Below are 16,711 nucleotides of genomic sequence, written 5' to 3'. Positions count from 1 at the left end.
AGTAGAAGGATCTTACTGAAATTACCATTGAGCAGTAGCTGTCTTGTTTCTCAAATGGAAAATCTCACTCATTCTTTCTGGATATCTGCAAAGCAGCCATCATCTCTTGGTACACAAGAGATGCTGTTGTATATAAAATAATAATATTTATGTAGGTTCCTCCTGCTGCCGCTAATACTGCTTTATATACATGAGTTTGCATAGGAAGTATTCTGGAGAAAAATATGGAGTGCAAACAATTATTTACTAGTAGTAACTGTAGATCAAATTCCCTTTTTTCTTACTACAGCCTTAGGAAAACTAGTTTTCTGCATATTCACTTATTAATACAGATACTGGAGAGGGTCTCTTTATCAGGGACTGTAGTGACAAGACAAGGGGGAATGGCTTTCAACTCAAACAGGGGAAGTTCGAGTTAGATTTTAGGAAGAAGCTCTTCCCTGTGAGGATGCTGAGGCACTGGCACAGGGTGCCCAGGAAAGCTGTGGCTGCCCCATCCCTAGCAGTGGACGGGATTGGATGGTGCTTGGAGTGATGTGGTCTAGTGGAAGGTGTCCCTGTCCATGGCAGGGGGTTGGAACGGAATGAGCTTTAAAGTCCTTTCCAACCCAAACCATTCCCTGATTCTGTGATTCCCATCACAAGTTCTTACCTCCTGATCCTTGGTAGCTTGCCCTTCTTCCATCTCCTGCTGCCTGCTTTTCCCTATCCCAAGAGTTCCCTGCGAAGGAGCACTAGCAGTTTGGTTATGCACTATGGGCAGGTCCTTTCTTTCAGCTTTAGGATACCCAACTGTGTTTGCTTTGGAGATTAAAACATCCCTTCAAATAACAGGATTTTGTGGTGAAGACAGAAATTCAGCTATGTTAGTGGTAAGTTTATACTTCATAGTTGAAATGGGATTATCAAACTGGGTCCCAGCACTGCACTGTGAAAAAAACCCCCCACACAGACAGACACCACCACCACCACCACCACCACCCCCCACCCCCGTCTTTTAAATGCATCTAATTGTCTCTTGCAAGCTGAGGTATCACTGAAGAGGTCATGTGTTATCAGAAGATCTAGTTGCTAAAATCACAAGGGGAGTGGAAAGGAGAAGGTAGTGGGAACTAGCTTTTCTGCATTTAGTGATACACAACTAAATAAAGAGAAAATAAAGGGAAAATTAAGAGAAAATAAATGGAAAATAAAGTTTTATCTAGGAAGATGTGATTACCTGAGATTCATGTCTGGAAAACTGGAGGTAGCTGAGGTGTGTGGTTGCAGTTGCACCACAGATTACCTTCCCTTAATTTTTTTTTTTTTTTTATGTCCTGTATGTAGAGTCATGCCATCTACAGTCATGGCAGGTCCTGTCCTTACTATTTCATGCCTTTTGACATTGAAATGGCTGAATCATTGTTAAGTTTTTTTTGAACAATTTTTTTTGTTTTGTTGGTTTCAGTCACTGATTGACCCTTTTTTTCCACTTCCTTTTTTTCCCCTGTCTCTCTGTGCTTCGCTGGACATGGCCCATAGGGGAGTTCTCAGGTGTGTATCTCCTTTCCTCAGTTTCCTTTCTTGTTTCTTTTTACCTTGTTGAGGTCAAATGATGTGGTATACACGTGTGATACTCCCCTGCTCTTGTCCAAACACGGTTGGCTTTGCAGGCTTCTCCTACCTTCACCTTGCTTGGTTGCCTTGCACAGGTGGGTTCCTGGGCAACAGGATGTCCGCACTCTATGCTCACGCCTGTTGCCTTTCAGTAAACTTTTCTTGTGTGGCTTTATGCAGGTTTGCTACACTGGCCTGTCACTCAAGTTCTTGGGGCTCAAACTACTGTTTTTTCCTGTCAGGACGGATGCTACGGTTGGAGCAGAGCTTGGGTGGGCATGGAACTGAGTGAGGTTCCCACTGTCCTCTCAGTGGACTGTGCTGTGAGGAATCCTCTCTGTCCATGGTAGTCACTGTGGGTTAGTGGATTCACTCTGTGGCCTTCTGGGATAGCTGTAGTAATATTAAAGACGCTTGATGGATTAGAGTGGCACAGCCTCTGTCTTGCATGGAAGCTTGGCCTTTCTGGCAGAACTTGTGATAGCTCTGTCTTGTTTTAGTGGAGACTTGCTGCCTTAGGGCCATGCTCTGTCGTCAGAAGGTTTGCACCTTTCCATCAAAGGCACTTGGGCCTTGATGCAATTTCAGATGAAGTCAGGGGGATCTCTCTTGATTTCAGTGCAAACTGGATGACGTTTTCCCTGTAGTAAAGGCAGATGCAGTACCATAATACTGTGTGGTAGTGAGCTCTGTCACATTCCTTTACCTGGCACCTCTTGCTGTTGGCTCTAGGGTTACAAAGGAAAGGGATGGCATCATCCTTTCTTTTAGTTCAGACTGTTTTTACTGTGAGCCACTTTTTCATGGACGTTTCTCGGAAAACCTCCTGCTGAAGCTGAGTTGGAGTTTGTCAGAGTGGGGAGGTTGATTTGTGCTTGTGCAAAAAGTCCAGATGAGAGCTTTGATATCCGCCCTCCTTTTGTTTTCCTTGTGCCCTTATACTTCCCTCTCCTTGTTCATAATGTCTGTTGAACCATCTTGTTGTGAGGATGGGAAACTCAAAACACCTCTAGTGCAGAGAAAATGACAAAGATGGGAGAAACTCATTTTGAGCTTGTCCTGACATCTGAAGTGTAAATCTCTCTTAGGCCAGGCTGCAGCAAAACAAGTGTAGATTAGTTACTGTTGAGCATCACCTCTACTGGCACCACGCACAGATGTACACATGCTGATGAGCTGCTCTGTTTGCTATTTACAGACTGGTACTTAATGGTTGCTTTTGTTTTTCTCTTCCTTTCTTCCCCTTTGTCCCCATCTCTTTCTGTTCCCTTTCTCGTATGGGATGGCTCTCATAGTACGGGATGATTTCTTTGGTAAGGCGAAGGCCTTTTTTCTTTTTTCTTTTTCCTTTTTCTTTTTTTTTTTTTTAATGTGCATTTTTTTCCTAAACTTCTTCCATTCGCTCAACATCCCTCCATGTGTCTTGCATTTCCTTGGTTTGTTTATTTTGTGATGGTGGTGTCACCTTTCCAAGAAGCAGGACACAGCTGGTCTGTAGCTGTAACTTGGGGATTCTCCTCTGTTTCTTGTGGTTGATTATCCACTTTGATGGTTCATACTATTTGCCTGGCTATGGAAGGTGGACAGTGTAGGATGGGCTCTGTTTAGGGCTCTGTCCATATGTCTCTTCCCTTTGCTTCATGCCACAAAGGAGTAAAGAGATCTCCTTTTAGTCACTCCATGTTGTTTTGGGTTTTTTTCCCATGAGTAGGACCGTCCCATTACAGCCTGCATAAAGTTATCTTCTACCATACATTCTGTGGCTCTGGGAGGCGTCATCCATTTCTTGATTGCAAGACTAGCCCTTCAAACCTCTCACTGATTAAAGGTTTGGGCTGCACTGTGTCACACACTAATAAGGTAGAAGGTGTGCTGAGGATGCTAATGTTTGGATGCAGTATGGCTTTTAGTCCTGGTATGATAGCTCTCTTCACTGGGTTCCTTTCTCTCCCCAGAACAGCTGCAGAGAAGGATAGATGAAGATGAAAGTGATGAAGGATGAAAAAGATTTAGTCAAAAAAAACCTTGGGCTGAACTCTTTCCCTTTGTGTCCCTCAGCACCTGTAATGTCCTTGTGCCATTTTAATGTCTTACTGGCCGGATATTTGATCATATGTAGAATCACTAAAAAGGAACATAATTTAAAAAAAATTAATAAAGTGGTGACTTCTTGGTCTCCTAATCGACATATGCCATGCTACGAAAGAAAGGGCTATAGGTCACTCACCAAACCAAAAACACACTTGAGTTTACACTGCAGTTAGTGGGTTTTTTGCTATTTGCAGTATTCTTTAACACAGCATCCAATGAACACTTTGCCTGAAACATCAAAGTGATTAATTACCTGCCTACTGATTTTCCAAAAGTTACTTGAAAATGCTGCTTCTTACTCATTCTTGCTGGGAATTTGCTTTTTCCATCATAAATTCATCCCATTTAACTGTGGGAAGAGGAGTGTTGTGATGCGTTCTCACTTCCTGTATGGTACCATGTTTTTTTTAACTTCCATTTACTTCATGTTTGTGTTGTTTTTATTTTATTGCAAATATTAATTAACAAATCAATCATCAAATAATGGTTCATGAAAACTGTTGATGTTTTTGCTGTAAAGGAAGTGGTAGTTCAGAGGGCAGGGCAAGGAGCACTTCAGCACACACACTGATGGTTGTGAGGCTTCTTCATGTTCTGGGATCTGTGGTGAGAAATGAGCTACAACCTTCAGCATTGTTCCCCAACAGGGAGGGGGAGGCCTCTTTGCCTTCAGTTCTCAGGTGGCCTCTATTCCCTATTGTAAGACAGAAGCTGACTCTGGGAGCCAGCAAGATCCTGGCAGCAGGAAACAATCCACGTGTGCTTTTGGTCCTTAAATTCTTTTCTGTTTGGTTTTGTGAAATAACTGAATTCGACTTTCACTCTTAGCCCTAGATTTTTCAAAGCGCTTGCATCCCAGTCTGCATATTGCAGTCATCATACGTTGATGTCCAAGTGCAAGTGCAGTGTGTCTGATGTACATGTTTTGGGTGTTGGTCTTGAGTGATGGGACTGAGACTTCAGATTTTAAACATGTGTGAGAAAACTTTTAAACATAGAGAGATCAACGGACAATATGAAGTCTTACTAAAATTGCTCTCATGGAAGGCTGATAATGGGAAGCCTTTCATATGCATGAAACTGATCATAACCATAATTCCAAATTGGTACTGCGAAACAGAAGATTCGGCTTATACTGAGAAGGAAAGAAAACCACTGATGTGCAGATCTGGCCAGCAATTTTGACAGTGTTTTGCTGTCTGTTGTGAAAACCCCATTAACTTCTTTCTTCTTTCTGTACTGAGTGATGATAAAAAGTGGTTGCAGTAGCTCATGGCTCAGTGAGGAGTTACTGACTTGACTTCCTCTGATTGGCATTAGTGAAGCTTTCCTCTGCCCCTCTTAAGGGAGCCTGTGAAAGTTTGGCGTAGGAAGCTAGGTCTGCATTTGGGCTCTTTAGAGAGGGACACATGGATGTCTGCTTGTGCTGCATGGTCTTTCAGCAAGAGGTACTCCACTCTCTACAGTATGATACAAAAGCCTAGGGTAGCCTAACAAAAGCCTAGGGAAGCGTAACAAAAGCAATTTCTCTTTCTCAAGCATGAGTCAGGCAGTGCCACACAAGCTTCACATTTCTAGGAGAGCAGGTGAAAACTTCCTGGCCTTTCTTTACAGGAATGGGCAAAGAAGTGGGGAATCTGCTGTTGGAGAATTCGCAGCTACTGGAAACCAAGTAAGAACTTGCGTGCTCTGAACGGCCTGCCTAGTAGTTACGAATGACATGTCATCTTGAAGTAGGTCTTGGACAAAACTCCGGCCTCACAGGGGCTTGCTTGTTTGTCTAACAGGTTCTCTTGAATACTTGTTGTTTCTTCAATTGTAGAAGAGGAGCTGCTCTTCTGAGCAACTTTCCTAACTGTTTCCTTTCTGGAGGCACTTGCAGTCTCTTAGTCATGTGCTGTTAGGGTCTGATCCCAGCTGAAATCGGTGCCAAGCTTTTAATTAACTTCAGTGGTAATCTAGGTGTGGGTCTGATCCTCTTGTGAGGATATTGCTGGTTCGAAGTTTTTATTTGCAAGGTTTGCCGTTTGGAAAGAGAATTTTCTTACTATTGAGAAAAGTTTTCAAAGATTAAAGAGATGATAATGGAGAAGCAGACAATGTAATGGCCTTATTTTTTGAGAAAGGGTAGCAAACCAGATAGTAGAGCTAAGCAGTCAGGAAGAGGTAGAGTACTCTGAAGGCAGAGTTTGAGAACTTTCTATGATAGGATGCTGATTTTAAAGATTTTAAAATACTTAAAGATTTAAGATACTGGAGATGCTTATTTTTATCAGCATCATCCACAATTGTCTACAATTACAGATAATAGCAGTTATGAAAGTTGTATTTCAGAAATTCAGTATGTTAAAAAAAGTTTTGAGCCTTATACAGGTGATAGGTTACCCTTACACCTGCTTCCTGCAGTATTCTCCCATCTTCTTGAGGAAATGTTGGTCTGTCAGTCAGGGATTCAGGACTGGCCGAACCTCATCCTGACCAGTTACGGTGATCCTGTGTTCTGCATCTCCTTCTTGCCCAAATCTTTTCCATGAATTATAGCTGGTCTGAATTGTTTAGATACACCCATTCAACTGTCAACTGGTTTTGGGCATTTTTGCTTACTGTCCCTTTCACACCTTAAAGAAATGCTTTGAATGTTGTGAAGAATGATTTGATTGCCAAGGTGGACCAGCTGTCTGGAGAGCAGGAAGTGTTGAAGGGAGAGCTTGAAGCAACAAAGCAAGCCAAAGCCAAAATGGAAACCAGAGTCAAGGAGCTGGAGGAGGAGCTGAAAAGGTGAGTGAAAAGGAAGCTGGGAGGACATGGGTGTTAAGCCCATTTCCTCTGCTGGTTTTACTGTGTTCCCCTCATGGAGTTCAAGGTACCTTACAGAGTACTTCAAGGCTGGTGGTAGCTGGCTAGGAGATATTTTTAGTGTTGGGTTGTTTATACTGAATTGGATTATTGAACCTTAGAAAATGTGCAGTTTTCCTCCCCAGGAATAGGATTCTGCAGCAAATCCAGGCTTCCTGGAGCGAAGCGTTCAGAATTTCAATTTGCAATAAGTAATTAAAAAAAAAGTAGTTTCAAAACCATCAGTTTTGAAGGAAACTGTCAAGAGTTTCATACTCATAGCAGCCAGTATAGCTCTGAGGGGAATGAATGCTCATTCACTTAATGAAAGAGCTAATACAGCTTCCCACAAACAATATTTAAATGCCAGTATTGGCAATTGTTTTATTGTTCATAAAATGAGAAGAAGAGGCAGAAGAGATTTCAAAGTCCTATGCAGGTAGCATTTGGAGTGATCCCACTTCTTATTTTCCACTCCATCTAGAGAAACCAAAGCCTGAATGCCTAGCAAAGCCTGTGATGATTTCACATCCATAAAACTAAAGATGTCACATGGAGCTCAAAGCAGTATAATTAGGTTTTAACTTGCACTGCAGTATCTCAGTGAAGAGGACATGTTTGTTTTGCAGCTGGAGTCTGGAAGGTTGCCTCTGTAATCTGAGCACAGAATGACCGAGAATAACACAAACTGGTCATTTAGGTGTTCAAAATGTCTGAAACGAAAGGCTCACAAGCAGTGGAAATAAGACTGATTTTTTTAATGTCCTTTGAGTCTCATAAAATATATAATGTGTATAGTATGATAAATATGCTGTAGGGACATGGACTTCTGACAAGTGTGTGTTTTTTAGATGCAGACAGCTTTTTTTTTTTTTTAATGCAATATCTATACTGGTAATAAAAGTTTTTGTAATTCAGATGGGATTGTATGACTGCACCTTGGTATGGAGTTTGAAGAAACTAAAAGCACTCAGTTAAATATGTTGTTTTATTAATATGGATGTGCTGTTCTCTTCTTTACTATTATGGCAAACTGTCCTTCCCTTTAGAAGCTTTTTTCACTGCACTGAAAACAGAAGCAGCCCAGAGAAAGAACTTGAGCCAGTATTTTTACTGTTGATAATGGCTCACTTTTCCCATGGTGAACAAACATTTCAAACATTTGAACATAGACTATGGCTCTGAAATAGAAATTGGCTGGACTGTTTCATCAGTCAGTATTTTGGTGCTTGCATCAAATGTTCCAAATAAATCGGGTGATGTTGGTGAAGCTGTTCAGAGTAATGTGCTGCAAGAGAGAGGGAAAAATATCAGAGAGCCGTCTCATGGTTTGTATGGTTAGCTCACAGTTCGAAAGTATTTCCTTGTGATGCATGCGGATGGAACATCCCATAGACGGTTCTCCTCCTAAAACCTCAGGGCTAGCTGTGGTTTCACTTGCTAGTTGGATGCCTTTCTTCCTCTTTCCTAGAGTGAAATCTGAAGCCATTGTTGCCCGACGAGAACCCAGAGAGGAGGTGGAGGATGTAAGCAGCTATCTCTGTACAGAATTGGTATATTACATTACTAAAATGCCTGTGGGGAAAGGGGTTTTATATACTTACTCTGTATTACTTCATATATACCAGTCCCAAGATGCAGTGTTCTGCCTTTGTTAACAGTGAAGCTAAAGCTGGTAAACTGAGGGTTGTTGCTCATGGGTGTTGCTAATTGCCACGAGATTACCTCTTCACATGACTTTCAAACCATAGTTTGGTTTGAAAAGATGAGCAGCTGACACAGTGCTAGAGCAGTGCCTGCTCTAGCACTATTTACCTGCTTCTCCCTAATTTTGAATTAAAGTCTAGTGTGCAGTGTGATTTCTTTCAGGGTCTTGTGATAGTCAGGCTTCTCCAGAAACACTTGTCTTCACTTTGGCAAGGAGGCTGTAAGCCATGAGGACATTGTGCAGAGAAATTCAGGTTATGCAGTCAGCTCTGCAGCAGTAACAGCTGCCTTGTATTAGTTCTGTAATTCAGTCTTGCAGCATTGTTTTTCTCATTATTTGTTTTACACAAGCCAGTACTGCCTGTTACAGGGTGCAGGCCGAGAAAGTTTATGGGCATGACAGCTCTTCCGCCTGTTCTGGCTAAGCTAGAGGTTTTTCAACAAAGACGAGCTGTAGCCAAAAAAACTCAACCCAAGCCTAAGTAGTAACAGATTTTTTCATGTCAGTGTCACTCTGCTAGGACAGGGAATTAGATACACTTCAATATTACTGTGTTCTTACTTTGCGAAAGGTACTGGAGCAGACTCAGTTGAGCCTAATTCTCTTGATTTAACTGGGATAAACTTGTTCTGTTTAGAATTTAGGTAAGAAAATTTTCAAGTTATGCTTGTAAAATGCTGAGGAGGGATGAATTTCTTTTAAGCTGAGCTGATAGAAGGTCTGTTTCTTTAATTAAAAGAAAAAAGTTTGTAAAGTTCCTTTTAATTTATGCACTTCTTGTTTTGACTGCTGATACAGGTTTATTCCAAGTCCAGGGAGGCTGGAGAGGGACTTGGTTAATTTGTGCTATTCCAGCTCCACCAGTCCTCACCAGCCAGGCTGAGCTTGGGAATTACCAATCCAGAGACAACCCAGTGCCACTTCCTAGTAACGAGTTCCCAAAATCTTTAGAATTTCTTTTTTGGCAAATATTTTCCCCAGCTTAGCGATGTTACTATAATTTTCCACTCTAAAGAGACAAATTGAATCACATTCCTGCTGCCTCCTAAGCCATGTGCCCTCATTGGAAGACCAAGTTGTGTCACCAGAGAGGAAAAGGCTTTCCTTTAATTTCTTGTCCCCTGCACCTTTATCAGTGTGTTATTACAGAATGCATCCTTCCTAGTCATGTTGAGGGAATGGATAGCATTATGTGGTAGCTCCCTGATGCTCATGCCTGGCTTTGCTAATGAACTAAAACTTTGATTTCCAAACTTCTGGATCAGTGGACCACTGTGTATTCTCATAATTCCTTGCAGATGATGAAAACACCTTGCTGGCAGTAGTCCCTCTATAGGGTTTTCAGTTTGGTGATGGATTTTATTCTAGTTTCCATGGGTTGGTAGAATACCCCAAAAGTCCATGGGCTGTAGTTTGGAGTTCACTTGTCTAGAATTAGCACCTCCTAATGGGGAATTCTGGGGCTAATCAGAGCAGGAAGCGAACTACCAAATCTATCTTTCTGACTTCTGACTTGCCCTATACTAACATCAGTCCCATTCCATCTTTTATTGGCTGAAGCAGTGCTCCTCCCCTCTGCAGGACAACATTCCCATAGCTCAGCGTCGCCGCTTCACCCGCGTGGAAATGGCCCGTGTTCTGATGGAGCGCAATCAATACAAAGAGAGGTTGATGGAGCTCCAGGAGGCTGTCAGGTGGACAGAGATGATCAGGTGAGACTGGATATTGGTGAACATTCCTATTTAGGAGAGAACCTGGCCATGGTTGACTTCGTGGTCAATGGAACCCCCACCAATAGATAGGTTGAGAAGTGCTGAAAGTTTCTGCAAACTGTAGATGCTTCTCTCCCAGTAGCTAATTCTTTCTCTCTTATTACTGAACCTGGGTTGCAAATCTCAAGTTGCCATTTTTCTTTGGAGACGCTGGGCAGTTCTTTGTCTTGTTTGTTTTTTGTGAACTAATTACGCTAGAAGAAGCTGTAGGGAAGAACGTTGCTTCTAATTGAATTCTAAAGGCTATGGCTTGAATTGAATATTCTGCTGGGATTTATAGTTACTAGCCTAGTACTGATAATGTTTCATGGAGTTGATAAAACTTCAAGTTGAACAAACTTACTGTCACTTCATGTCAACATTGAAACATAAAATAGTTGTGTGTGCTCACTTCCTCTACTGTGTTTTAAAACATGTCAGAATGAATTCTGAATCTTGCCATGGCTTGCAAAAGCTTGGGTAAGAGATGCTGAAATTAACTTGCTTCTGCTGTGTTTGTTGTTAGAGCTTCCCGTGAACACCCATCTGTCCAGGAGAAGAAGAAGTCCACCATTTGGCAGTTGTAAGTTCTTTGGTGGTTTGCATAACGTTGAGAAAAGGGGAAGTGTTGACAATTCTACTTTAGACAGCAACTTAGTAGACTTCAACATTAATGAAATGTCAACTAAAAGTGTTGTTAGCTGAACCCATTTACCTTCAAGGGCTTCCTTTGTTCTTAGTGAAATTAAAACCAGATCTGAACCTCTGTTTGGTTTTGTTTTACTAAATGAAAAAGATCATGAGTATCCTGGAATGGCAACATACATACAATCAGTTTTAATAAAGGGCTGTTTTCAGACGGTATTTGTTTCTGGAAGCTAAAACCTCCTTATGTCAATCAAACTGAGGACTTGGCTCTCTGTTTGAGATAGGGCAGTTTTCATGAAGGGCTTACAGCCGCTGATTGCATACCTCGTTTCCCTTGTTGTGAATCTGAGGTGTGTGATCTCTGCCGGTATGTTTTATCTCTGGGTGTTCTTCTGTTCTCAGCTTTAGCCGTCTGTTCAGCTCTTCCTCAAGTCCCCCACCAGCAAAGAGGACCTACCCATCTGTGAACATCCACTATAAGTCTCCAACAACAGCAGGGTTCAGCCAACGTCGCAGTCACACCATGTGCCAGATCTCCTCTGGCAGCCGCACCCTGGAGTTCTTCCCTGAGGAGTGAGTTCTCATGCTGTGTGCCAAGCCAGGTCCCCCTGCAGCATTCCCAAATAGGAGCTTTTCTTAAAATAATCTGTTTTCTGTGTTAAAAAAGGTCTGTGTGGTGTTAATATGTTTCTGTTCCTTGTGGTTTTGGTTTATCTCTGTGATCTTTCACTCATCAGTTACCATATGGGTGGTGGGCTCAGCAAACTTTGTCCTTCCAAACATATCAGTGCTGTGGCGCTCTGGGCCATGATGGTTCATCTCAGCAGGGACCACTGTAGACTTGAGTTGCCCTCAACGCTGGTTCTGCGCTCATGTTTGCAGACTGTGGTAGGATGAAGTAGGGCTGTTGTGGTAGAGGGTAATGGCAACACTGGGTCAGCAGGGTGGAATGTCTTGCCCGACCCTATTGATGGGGAGTTTAGGTGAAGACAAAAGTTCCTTCAATAGCACATTTAGGTTACAATATTTGGTTTTAATCTTGGAACGATATTTTAAAAACCTGTTGAGAGCCAGTTGATTCCCTTTTTCTGAAGGGTTTTTGGAGCATTGAAGTGGAGATAACAAAGATTTGGCCTGGAGTTATAGATGCGGGATGCCTATCTCTGCTTCCTAACAGAGTTTTTCTCTCTCTCATGTCCTGCATCTGTTTTCAAAGATGGATTTAGTTTGCTGTGTGTTTCCTCTTGCTACGGTGATGCTCCCTCAACCTTCAGTTTCTGTTTTTAACCCCAGACTAAGAAGTAACACTGTTGGTTCTCTCCTCAGTGACTGCACATCCTCAGCACGTCGTGAACAGAAACGGGAACAGTATCGTCAGGTCCGGGAGCATGTGCGGAATGATGATGGGCGATTGCAGGCCTGTGGCTGGAGCCTCCCTGCCAAGTACAAGCAGGTAGGAACCTTTCTCTGGGTAGGCTGAGGGGGCATTGTCCCTCGCAGTGAAACCAGGGGAGACCTAACTCTCCCACTGGTAACCTTAGCCTTAGTCCTTAAACGTTCCAGTTAGAGGTTTCATATGCATGTATGTTTTCATGATAATTGTAGGCACAAATAAAATCAATGTTTGCTATATCCCCACCGAAGTCAGTGGAGGGAGCATTCCTCTGCCTGCATAAAGGTGCTGAAAGAACCTACCTTATACCAGAAGTAATTAAACTGCGTTGTCCAGGCCCCATTACTTAATCATAGAACCACAGGATCATAGAATCACAGACTGATTTGGGTTGGAAGGGACTTAAAAGCTCATCAGTTCCAGCCACTTGCCATGGGCAGGGACACTTTCCCCTAGACCAGGTTGCTCAATGCTCCATCCAACCTGGCCTTATTTCCTTTGTTATTATAACTGGGCTTGAACATTACGTATTTCGTTTACGCTCTGAGAACTTTACCAGTCGTTCAGTATAAAAACCAAATGCACTGCAGTTTGCTCCCACTTCTTCCCAGCAGTAACATAAAATCAGATTTCATCAGCCTCATTTCTTAGCCTGTAGGCTAAGTTCATTTAACTGGTCAAAGACCATATGAAAGGAAGGAGTCTTGCGGTGTGGCTTGAAAGTGAATGGTGTCCCTGCCCATGGTAGTGGGTTGGAACTAGGTGATCTTTAAGGTGCCTTCCAAGCCAAACCATTCTATGATTCTGTGAGTTACAGGCCATGATGGAAGGAATGCCAGTGTTCTGACTTCTTTGCAGGGAGCATCCATTAACAACTCATCCGTTAGCAGTCTGTCAGCAGTGTAGTGTATACTCTGTTAACCGTAACTGGGGCACCATATCATGGGGAGGGAGACATACTCTAGGGTAGGCTGCTCCCTCCCTGCAGGTACTCTGTTTCATACGAGATGTGAGATGAAGACTTAGCAGTACCCATGTCATAAACTATTAAGTTTGGTTCTGCCATATTGGTTACATCTCTCCTACCATAGCCTGGTGTTTACAGCTTTGTACTGTCTTTTTCCTTCTCTCTTCCTCCATAGCTGAGTCCCAATGGTGGTCAGGAAGACACTCGCATGAAAAACGTCCCCGTGCCTGTATATTGTCGCCCATTAGTAGAGAAGGACCCAACCATGAAGGTATGTTGTCTCTGCATACCATTCAAGTCCAGAAAGGGGACATGGAATAAGCAAGGAGTTTTAGTCACTACATGTGCAATTTTTACAATAGTCTGTATTTTTCTTACGTTATATATTCAAAATTCCAAAATCTTCCACAACCTTTTTTGGAATATGGTTTCTAGTGTATGTAGGAAAGAAGTACATGTCTATAAGGACATCATTCTCAGCAGATTTTGATTGCCAGGGCCTAGGCTTCTGTCTTACACGTTATGCTTTTTGAGACAATTCTTACATAATATCAATGACATTTTGTGCTTATAAGGCTTTTGGTAAAACTTCTTAGGGTATAATACGAAATAGTAGAAATTAATAAAAATGAGCAGGTGAAAGTAAAAATGCGTTTCAACACTTCAGATTCCACTGTTGACAGGGATCCACTGCTAACAGGCCAAAATTACCTTGAGCAGATATTTGTGAAGCTGCGTCTGTCAGTACTAGCGTATTTTGAGTAGAACTGCAATTGAGGATAGGTCGTCTCTCTGCACATTTATTGTCTATAGCTATTTGTTTTGAAATAAGCACTTTGTTGTGAACTTCATTCAGAGCTGATTCTGGCATGTCATTCTGATGTGTCAGTTGTAAGAAAATTCTTACTCTGTTAATTATTTCTAGCAGGTTGATGTGCTCTTTGGATAATATGGTTGATACTTGGATATCTTGGTTGATATTCAAGGATCACCTGCTACAAGCTCAGGAGTGCTGCATCCCAACTAGAAGGAAGTGCATCAGGAGGGCCAGGCGACCTCCTTGGATGGATAAGGAGCTGCTGAGGAAAATTCAAATGAAAAAAGAGGCTTATAAAAAGTGGAAGCAAGGACAGGTGGCTTGGGTAGAGTACAGGGATGTTGTCTGGGAAGCTAGGGACCAGGTTAGGAAGGCTAAGGCCCAGTTAGAATTAAACCTAGCCAGGGATGTTAAGGATAGCAGGAAGGGATTCTACAGGTACATAGCAAACAAAAAACAGACTAGGGACAACATAGGCCCCCTGTGAAGCTCTCGGGAGAACTGGCTACCCAGGATTTGGAGAAGGCTGAGGTTCTGAATGACTTCTTTGCCTCGGTCTTCACTGGCAAAGGCTCTGACTGCACCACCCAAGTCTTAGAATGTAGACACAGAGACGGTGAGAATGAAGACCTTGGGCCCACTGTAGGAGAGGATCTGGTTCAAGACAATCTTAAAAATCTGAACGTGCACAAGTCCATGGGACCTGATGAAATCCATCTGCGGGTCCTGAAGGAGCTGGCGAATGAAGTTGCTAAGCCATTGGCCATCATATTTGAAAAATCATGGCAGTCAGGTGAAGTTCGCAACGACTGGAAAAAGGGAAATACAACCCCCATTTTCAAGAAGGAGAAAATGGAAGACCAGGGGAATTACAGACCAGTCAGTCTCACTTCTGTGCCTGGCAAAATCTTGGAACAGATTCTCCTGGAAGGCATGCTAAGGCACATGAAAAACAACAAGGTGCTTGGTGACAGCCAGCATGGCTTCATTAAGGGGAAATCCTGCCTGACCAATTTGATGGCCTTCTATGATGGGGCTACAGACCTGATGGACAAGGGTAAAGCAGTTGATGTCATCTACCTGGACTTGTGCAAAGCGTTTGACACTGTCCCACACAACATCTTTCTCTCTAAATTGGAGCGATATCAATTTGATGGATGGACCACTCGGTGGATAAAGAACTGGCTGGATGGCCACATGCAAAGAGTTGTGGTCAATGGCTCAATGTCCAGCTGGAGACCAGCAGCGAGTGGTGTCCCTCAGGGATTGGTGTTGGGACCGGTCTTGTTCAACATCTTCGTCGCTGACATGGACAGTGGGATTGAGTGCGCGCTCAGCAAGTTTGCTGATGACACCAAGTTCTGTGGTTCGGTTGATAGCCTGGAGGGAAGGGATGCCATCCAGAGGGACCTTGACACTCTTGTGAGGTGGGCTGATACCAGCCTTATGAAGTTTAACCATGACAAGTGCAAGGTCCTACACCTGGGTCAGAGCAATCTCAGGCACAGCTACAGATTGGGCAAAGAAGAGATTCAGAGCAGCCCTGCAGAGAAGGACTTGGGGGTGTTGATGAGAAAATGAGCATGAGCCAGCAGTGTGTGCTCACAGCTCAGAAAGCCAACCATATCCTGGGCTGCCTCAAAAGGAGTGTGGCCAGCAGGTTGAAGGAGGTGATCCTGCCCCTCTACTCTGCTCTTGTGAGACCTCACTTGGAGTATTGTGTACAGTTTTGGTGTCCTCAACATAAAAAGGACATGGAACTGTTGGAACAAGTCCAGAGGAGGGCCACGAGGATGATCAGGGGACTGGAGCACCTCCCGTATGAAGATAGGTTGAGAAAGTTGGGGCTTTTCAGCCTGGAGAAGAGAAGGCTGCGTGGAGACCTCACAGCAGCCTTCCAGTATCTGAAGGGGGCCTATAGGGATGCTGGGGAGGGTCTCTTCATCAGGGATTGTAGTGACAGGACAAGGGGTAATGGGTTAAAACTTAAACAGGGGAAGTTTAGATTGGATATAAGGAGGAAATTCTTTCCTGTTAGGGTGGTGAGGCACTGGAATTGGTTGCCCAGGGGGGTTGTGAGTGCTCTGTCCATGGCAGTGTTCAAGGTTGGATGAAGCCTTGTGTGGGATGGTTTAGTGTGAGATGTCCCTGCCCATGTCAGGGGGGTTGGAACTAGATGATCTTGAGGTCCTTTCCAACCCTAACTATTCTAATATTCTCTTCAGCATCTTTCCGTTACATATTTGGTTTTGGACTTTCCTTCCCAGCATTCTCCTAGAAAACGGTCTGGAAGTAGCTCCAAGGCGGTTAGCTAGATTGGATTTCAGAAAATATGTAGTGTGCTGCTTTCACTCTGCACTTGTTATGTAGAGGGGTAAACCATCTCCTTTTCGTTTTTTTGGGGGGGGTGGTTGGGTTTATTGTTTTGTTTTGTTGGGGTTTTAATGCTGTTTTGTTGTGGCTTCATTTTTTACTGTCTTAGTTCTGTAAATAGCTCTTTCAGCTCCAACAAACTGATTTTTGGGCACAGGCATTATGAGGAAGCAGAAGAGTGCAAGGGATTGGAGGGGGAGACAACTGCCCTGAATGCGTTTCCTCAGCCAAGCAGTCGCTGTCAGCTGTAGTTAAGCAGTCATGCTTTTCTTATAGCCCAGGCTAGTAACATCTGCCATGCCCTGCTTGCTTTGCTACAACGGCTTAGGAACCCCAAAGTCGGAAAAACTGAGGAGCCTGGTTTTAGGCATCTGATTTATTATATTTATTTTCTTTAAATCTTTCATTTGCATCTCTGAAGAAAAAGAAAAAATGACTTTTGCTGGTTTACAGAGAACCTTTATCTTGCTTCCAGTGAATTTGATGTCTTCTAATAGAGATCAACAAGATCTGTTATTTCCAGCTAAATATT

At 43.0% G+C, this 16,711-nt stretch overlaps 1 protein-coding gene across 24 annotated transcripts in view; it reads left to right on the top strand.

The window, feature by feature from the left end:
• MAPK8IP3 (mitogen-activated protein kinase 8 interacting protein 3) overlaps positions 1–16,711 on the top strand; it is a 76,036-nt gene that overhangs the window by 44,680 nt on the left and 14,645 nt on the right. For 10 of the 24 annotated variants that reach the window (XM_065683531.1, XM_065683521.1, XM_065683530.1 and 7 more), the window contains 9 exons: positions 1,522–1,533; positions 5,302–5,359; positions 6,313–6,465; positions 7,994–8,075; positions 9,791–9,942; positions 10,508–10,564; positions 11,032–11,202; positions 11,956–12,082; positions 13,165–13,260. In XM_065683531.1, coding sequence (XP_065539603.1) covers positions 1,522–1,533; positions 5,302–5,359; positions 6,313–6,465; positions 7,994–8,075; positions 9,791–9,942; positions 10,508–10,564; positions 11,032–11,202; positions 11,956–12,082; positions 13,165–13,260 — 908 coding nt within the window. The remainder of the gene's footprint in view (positions 1–1,521; positions 1,534–5,301; positions 5,360–6,312; positions 6,466–7,993; positions 8,076–9,790; positions 9,943–10,507; positions 10,565–11,031; positions 11,203–11,955; positions 12,083–13,164; positions 13,261–16,711) is intronic. The other 14 variants (XM_065683533.1, XM_065683538.1, XM_065683539.1 and 11 more) reach the window with 7 other exon arrangements.

The sequence above is a fragment of the Lathamus discolor genome, chromosome 6, assembly GCF_037157495.1.
Source record: "Lathamus discolor isolate bLatDis1 chromosome 6, bLatDis1.hap1, whole genome shotgun sequence".
In the NCBI taxonomy this organism is placed as follows: Eukaryota; Metazoa; Chordata; class Aves; order Psittaciformes; family Psittacidae; genus Lathamus; species Lathamus discolor.
The sequence above is the reverse complement of the archived record's forward strand: the minus strand, read 5'-3'. Positions and strand labels throughout refer to the sequence as shown.